Here is a 7,500-nt window from a genome sequence, read left to right on the forward strand (position 1 = left end):
CACACACACAATGGTTTTGGCACGCTGAGCAGCAGTTGGCACGACTCCACATCTCTATATAATTGCCAGGTCGTGTAGAAGCCCCTCCTCTCTTTAGGCTCCAGGCTCAAATTCTACATCTCATACTCAGCAGGTTTCGATTTCAGGAGAGGTTTTACAGTCGACGTGTTTCAACATATTGCTTTCGTCACAGTAATCTTTAGACAATAGGAACACATACTTCACTCTGAGAGATGCCAGAATCACGCAAGTTCAGACTTCAGGGGTTACAAAGGAACTCTGAACGCTGGAGCTCATCAAATCATATCTGCGTCGAGAGGACATCGACCCCTTCGTGGTCCATTTTGATTAGACAAACCTGGATCTGTGTCAAATCCATCACAAGATCATAAGTGATGCTTCCCGACAGCTGTTCTGCGTCCTGTGGCGTCTGCTATAGGGCTGTGTGGAAACATGGAGTTCCTAATATTCTTTTATGTATTGGGGACACATCATATTAAGATAAGATGGGAAAGTCAGTAGTGAAACAGCAACAGGGTAAGAATGAAAAACAGGACGGCACAGATTAATGAAATTAAGGATCAAATCAAAGAGAACACATATATATATATCAGGGTTTCCGCTAGGATTTTTTCTCACCGGTCAAATGTCCGGGCAGAATTTATTTTACCGGACTAATTTGAAACTTACCGTGTGTCATATTTCAATAATAATAATAGTTGTGTAGCAGAGTTTCCGTTAGCAGGTAATTACCGGACTATGAGCAGATATGCTTCTGTTTAAAACTCAGTTCACGGCTCATTTTTATATTGCTTCAGTTTATAATCGTAACAGATCGAAAAAATCAGATTCATTTTTCAATAAATGATTCCACAAACAACAAACAACATAATTATTACATTCAAACAAACTACTTGTAGTAGATGACGTACATTATTCAGAAGTTTACATCAACTTTGAATAATAACACGGGAGAAACGGAACTCTCCCTCTCTCTCTCTCTCCCTCCCTCCCTCTCCCTCCCTCCCTCTCTCTCTCTCTCTCTCTCTCCCTCCCTCTCTCTCTCCCTCCCTCTCCCTCTCTCTCTCCTGACAGCACGTCAGTTTCTCAAGCAGCTCCTGCAGCTCGCTAAACAGAGGGCGGGGCTTCAGGTGATCATGCAGAGCTGCGTGTCTCGGTCAGACTCAGCAGCTGATCTGATCTCTCTCTCGCTCCGGTTACACTTCACTCGCGTTCATGTCCATATGGATCAGATCCAGCTCTCCTGATGGCCTTCATAGAGAGCACCGATCAGACTATTCAGAGTGAATATCGGCCGATAATGACCGGCGGCCGATCGATCGGAGCCTCCCTAATTATTACCAGACATTTTGACCGTCAGGTTTTTAATTTACCGGTTTTTTATAAATGTTACCAGCTAAAAACCGGTAATTACCGGCTAACGGAAACCCTGATATATATATATATATATATATACATCCAGTGTTGGGAAAGTTCACTTTCTACATGAACTAGTTCAGTTCACAGTTCACATATTTTAAAATGAACTAGTTCAGTTCATAGTTCATAATTCAAAATGTTGAACTAAAGTTCATGGTTTCAAAAATGAACTAATTTATAGTTCATAGTTATTTTTTCAATACGTTGCTGCGAGCTATTATTTGTCTCCTGTACGACGTTAATGGGCCATTTCAATGTTTACAATATCCTCAGAGGGCCGTACAAGTTATTGACCTCTGCTTAAAAAAACTAAAATCACAGCCCATTCATTTCATTCTGTGCAAAGAAAAAGCAACCTCTGAATCCAGATATCTCACCATGACTCGCGTATGCATGCACGTGCACGGTGTGGCGTGACCCCTAAACAGAAAGATAATTTATGGACACAAGATGTGTGGACATGTATTTAGTTTCCTATCCATGTGAACATGATTTAAGTGGGGGGGGACCTAACCTCCTCTAGGGGGGTCCGGGGGGCATGCTCCCCTGGGAAGATTTTTTTTTAAATGTTGAAGTTAAAAGCATCAATCTGGTGCACTTTGAGAGCAACATTAGGAGATCTATGGACACATCTCTCAACACCCAAACACAACTGTAAACAGATTTTCTTTTAATTTATGAATATTTGACAAATCACTCCCCTTTCAAACTGTATTCTTCTTTATTAATAACTGTCATATAGTATTTTATACCTGTTTACTTTATTCTCTTATTTTTTTGATAACTATAATGATCATATAAAGATGTGCCTTTACCTCACTGGTTGGAGAAAAAGCTTCTTATATTCGTTAGCATAGCTAGCTAACCAGATGCTAATAACAACAAAGTTATTGACTGTATGACAGATGAGCAGATCGCCACTGGGCTTTCAACTAAAGACACAGACACGCAGAAACTGCGGCATGTGTATGGACTTATCGGTACTGCCATTTCTGAAGTGCTGGAGTGGCGTTCTGGTGCTCTCCGTCAGAACTGCACCCCTGTCAGACGAGCCATATACCACGTGATGACACGTTCGGCTCGTGTTGTGTTCAAGGACCCTAACCTTGGTCAGGAAAAACAGGCACTCGCTTGTTTAATTTTGTTGCGGTCTAGATTTCTTTCATTTTTTTATTTTTTGCGTGTGTTTATAAATTACCTCGAGGGCCGTACCAAATTGTCTCGCGGGCCGTATACGGCCCGGAGGCCGGAGGTTCCCCACCCCTGCCGTAGAGTCTCACTCTGAGCGAGTGCTGCTGCAGCTGCTCTCGGATTCGTCCATACTAATTCATTCATTCATTCAATGCTCGCCGGTTCCACATTGTTTGTTGTGAGGAGTCTGATATATTTAGTATATTTATATTTTAGTGCGACAGCCGGGGGTGACAGGCGCGTACGCGTCACAGGCAGCTTGCTGTTGCCAGATTGGGTGGTTTTCCGCATTATTTTGAAGCCTGTTTACGGTGTGTTTTAACTGGGTTTTCGGCTGAAAGGCAAATGAAATCTGGCACACTTTTGAACGCCGTTATAATACAGTGCTAAGAATGAACGCACTTTTGAACGCCGTTATACAGCGCTGAGAATGAACGCGTTCTCAATTACGTTCATCTAGCGGAAATACAGTACGTTCAGTTCACGTTCGCCCAAAATATGAACGCGTTCATGAACGATCGTTCATTGAACGCGTTCAGGTACATCACTGCATACATCCATACATACAGTGGGGCAAACAAGTATTTAGTCAGCCACCAACTGTGCAAGTTCTCCCACTTAAGAAGATGAGAGGCCTGTAAAGTTCATCCCAGGTTCACTTCAACTCTGAGAGACAGGGGGGGGAGAATCCAGGAAATCACTTTGTAGGATTTTTAAAGAATTTATTTGCACATGGAAAATAAGTATTTGGGCAATAACAAAACCGGAGAGGCAACAGCCGTCACAAGAATCCATCACCAAGTCAGAGTTGTGATAAGCATCCTGGACGTTTCTGGGAGAACTTAGGAATGTATAACTGTAAAGCGGGGTTTTGTTGCACGGGGGGACACCTGACGTCCCGAACGCTTCAACAGGATCTAACAGGAGGTGTGTTGCTGCCGAACCAAGCTTTTCACCTGTTTTGTAATTACAGAGTTGCCCAATACAAAAGCAAGCAATGACGGACCGTGGATGTGCCAGTGTGTGGACCGGGTCTTACTGGCAGCGTCCCCCTCAAACCAAAATGCACATTTTTTTCCCCGTAAAATGTTAAAGTGATTCCAGAAAACCAGATCTCTGTTCCTCGGAAACGGCATAATGAATCGAACGGAGCGTCAGACGGCAGAGACAGCTTTGTTTTACAGCAAGATTCTTTAATGTCAGATGCAGATAAGCTACAGCAGGGGTGTCAAACTCAAGGCCCGGGGGCCACATTCGGCCCGCGACTTCATTTTATGTGGCCCCACAAGAGCTTGCAAAGAATATAATATGTTTATTATACGGTTACATGCTAAAGAAGCACGTTGCCCATAAACTACATGTCCCACAATGCATCTCAAATATGACTTCTCAGAATTTGCCTTTTTTTCTCAGAATTTGCCTTTTTTTCTCAGAATTTGCCTTTTTTTATCCATTTTTTCTCAGAATTAGATTTTTATTTCAAAATGTCACTTCGATTTATTTTTTCTCCAGAATTTGGCTTTTCTTTTTAAATCATTTTGGGACACACGCACTGAAAAGACTTAAGTTATTACCCTATCCGATGATAATCCAATGCAGAGGCAATGATGTAATATAATACATTATTTCATATATATGATATATTTATATATGTATTTTTATATACATTAGTCTTAAAGTTACAACCGGCCCTTTGAGTGCAACCATAATGCTGATGTAGCCCGCGATGAAATTGAGTTTGACCCCCCTGAGCTGCAGTGTAGAAATGGCCATTTAAAATCTTCTGACCCGAGCTCCTCCCACAATGCAACATAATAAAATACAAATAAAAAATAGTGCAAGAAGTCTATATACACGTAGATAGAATATGACATTTAAATATTGTACGTTACGATCAAATTAAATTTCTTTACGGTGAGAAATATTTAGATAAATAAGTAGATTGCAAGATGCAAACAGATGAATGTTTAGCAGTCTTATTGTTGTTTACGTCCGCGCCGCCACCGCTTATACGAGCGTCATGTTCTCAAGATAATCTATATATCTTATAAACAAGATCAGAGACACATTACTCATACTCAGTGGCGAACCGTGGCTATCACAACTGGACCTTCTGTAGACACACACCCCCCCCCAAACCCCCCCCCCCCCATGTCCGTCTTTTCACTGAATCGTCGTCTTGAAGGGAACTCACAACAATTCCGCAACAACTTCATCTGCACCTGTTGCTCTTCATTTCAACGTTAAAAACAATAAAACGGCATGAATTGCTTCGTCGCATTCATCTTGATCCTCTGTCTCGAGCCAGTGAACTAGCGGGCCTTCTCGAGCACCTGGAACCGAGGGAGACTCTGGAAGAACACGCCCACTGGCTACTAATCAATATCTGATTGGTCGATCAAACTGTCAGTCCAAACGTGCGCTCTCATTCAGTGCAACGGCCAGGGCCTTCGATCAAGGATGTCGAATACCGTGGTGAAGGATATTCTCCCCAGAGACCCAGAACACGATCTGATTGGTTGCTTTCTTTCCTGACACAAACCCACTGAAATGCGTAGCACGGCCCGAGAAGGACGAACAAATCAACGTGACACTGTGATATTACAGATCAACAGCACGGATACCATTCTCATTTATTCATTTATACATTTTATTTATGTAATTAAATCGATTTTTTGTTTGTTTTATCGGAGTGTTTCAGGGTATTCTCTGAACACCTTGAAGGCCACTGCTCTTCTAGAAACACCCCTGAAATGTGTATCTGCACTGTCGTTGTTGTTGTTGTGCTCATCCACTCGAGACAGTGTTAAAAATGTTATTTAGTTATAATTAAAGTTGTTGCCGTCGGCGGACCTTACAATTAGTCAATGCTGTGCTGTTTGATAAGAAACAGACATTGAAGCACATTGTTCCTACTTTCCCATGAACTCTGAGTTAATATGGAAAATGATCCGTTTAAATCCTCAGGGCTTCTGAACATCAAGCCTGGTGTGTTTTCATTTGACTCGCTGCGATGAAGACGGACAGCACTGGACAGGATTTAGATTTGTGGCTGTCATTTATTTCCCAGCACTTTAAAAGACGATCTCTCTGACCTCGCTCTCCATTTTCCCATCGCCTGTCTTTGTGTCGTTTAAAAAAGCAATATAAATATTCCCCACGACTCGCTCTGTTCCAGACTCCCAGGCCTGCACCGCGTACGACGTCGTCATCAACCAGGAGTTCTTCCAGAAGTGCCAGGTGTGTGTGTTCGTCATTTACCACACCGAGCCAGCAGAGGGCGCCAGAGCGCTGCAGTTATTAAATCGTGTGTGTGTGTGTGTGTGTGTGTGTGTGTGTGTGTGTGTGTGTGTGTGTGTGTGTGTGTGTGTGTGTGTGTGTGTGTGTGTGTGTGGTGTGTGTGTGTGTGTGTGTGTGTGTGTGTGTGTGTGTGTGTGTGTGTGTGTGTGTGTGTGTGTGTGTGTGTGTGTGTGTGTGTGTGTGTGTGTGTGTGTGTGTGTGTGTGTGTGTGTGTGTGTGTGTGTGTGTTGCAGACAGATCCGTTGTTCCAGCAGTTTGTTATTCTGGTGTCTTTGGAGGGTCTGGAGAACAAATACAACCTGGAGCTGAGCAGAGGTCAGTGTGTGTGTGTGTGTGTGTGTGTGTGTGTGTGTGTGTGTGTGTGTGTGTGTGTGTGTGTGTGTGTGTGTGTGTGTGTGTGTGTGTGTGTGTGTGTGTGTGTGTGTGTGTGTGTGTGTGTGTGTGTGTGTGTGTGTGTGTGTGTGCAGTTGTTGACATGTGTTGTGTGTGTGTTCCTGCAGACTGGAAGGTGCTGAAGAACAGGAAGTTTTTGGGTTCTCTCGTCGATCAGAACATCCGGACGAAGAGTCGCCCGGTGATCCAGGAGCTGCAGCCAGAGTACTTTTACTTTCTCTTAAAATGAAATCGTCTGTATCGCCTGTGTCGTCTGTCTCGTCTGAGTCGCCTGTATCGCCTGTGTCTCCGTGCTTTAATGTTCAGACAGCTCTTTATCGTGGATGACATATGACACACTACAGGAGAGGGAAGTAGTTTCTCTCTCAATGAAGACACATCAGGCGATTCCATGATGAGTTTCTGACTCTGTTCTGTCTCCTGCAGGTTCAGCTCCACCGCTGCGGCTGAAAGGTACCCTCCTCCTGACTCCACGTTGAACACAGCGGAGTTACTCTCACAGATTCTCAGTTCCTCTGTTAGTGAAGAGCGTTAGAGCCACACGTTAGTTTGTGTGCATGAGGCTCACTGGCAGAGAAAGTAGGGGATTACTTTAGTTCAATCAGGACAGACGGTGTTGATGAAAGAATACATTTTTATTCCCAGGAATACACAAATGAATGTAATGGAGTTTTGGCGATTAGGCCCCGTTGTGCGGGAGTATCATTCGGGAGGGGAGAACCGATCCGATGAAATCCCCCGCGGTCTAGACCCTGGTGCTGGTGGTGAATGGATAGTTGGGTTCGGTCTGAAGGGGAGGGGCTTAGCTTGACCCTAGTGCTGGTGAATGGATAGTTGGGTTCGGTCTGAAGGGGAGGAGCTTAGCTTGACCCTAGTGCTGGTGAATGGATAGTTGGGTTCGGTCTGAAGGGGGAGGAGCTTAGCTTGACCCTAGTGCTGGTGAATGGATAGTTGGGTTCGGTCTGAAGGGGAGGAGCTTAGCTTGACCCTAGTGCTGGTGAATGGATAGTTGGGTTCGGTCTGAAGGGGGAGGAGCTTAGCTTGACCCTAGTGCTGGTGAATGGATAGTTGGGTTCGGTCTGAAGGGGAGGAGCTTAGCTTGACCCTAGTGCTGGTGAATGGATAGTTGGGTTCGGTCTGAAGGGGAGGGGCTTAGCTTGACCCTGGTGGTGGTGA

General features: G+C 44.1%; 1 protein-coding gene across 1 annotated transcript in view; it reads left to right on the forward strand.

The window, feature by feature from the left end:
- Window positions 1-5,809: 5,809 nt before the first annotated feature.
- pih1d1 (PIH1 domain containing 1) overlaps window positions 5,810-7,500 on the forward strand; it is a gene marked incomplete at its 5' end in the record, with an annotated part of 5,107 nt that continues 3,416 nt past the window's right edge. Inside the window, 4 exons of the mRNA XM_034077249.1 lie at window positions 5,810-5,871; window positions 6,165-6,246; window positions 6,432-6,528; window positions 6,751-6,777. Of these exons, the coding sequence (XP_033933140.1) occupies window positions 5,810-5,871; window positions 6,165-6,246; window positions 6,432-6,528; window positions 6,751-6,777 (268 nt within the window). The remainder of the gene's footprint in view (window positions 5,872-6,164; window positions 6,247-6,431; window positions 6,529-6,750; window positions 6,778-7,500) is intronic.

This window comes from Pseudochaenichthys georgianus, unplaced genomic scaffold (assembly GCF_902827115.2).
Source record: "Pseudochaenichthys georgianus unplaced genomic scaffold, fPseGeo1.2 scaffold_1431_arrow_ctg1, whole genome shotgun sequence".
Classification (NCBI taxonomy): domain Eukaryota; kingdom Metazoa; phylum Chordata; class Actinopteri; order Perciformes; family Channichthyidae; genus Pseudochaenichthys; species Pseudochaenichthys georgianus.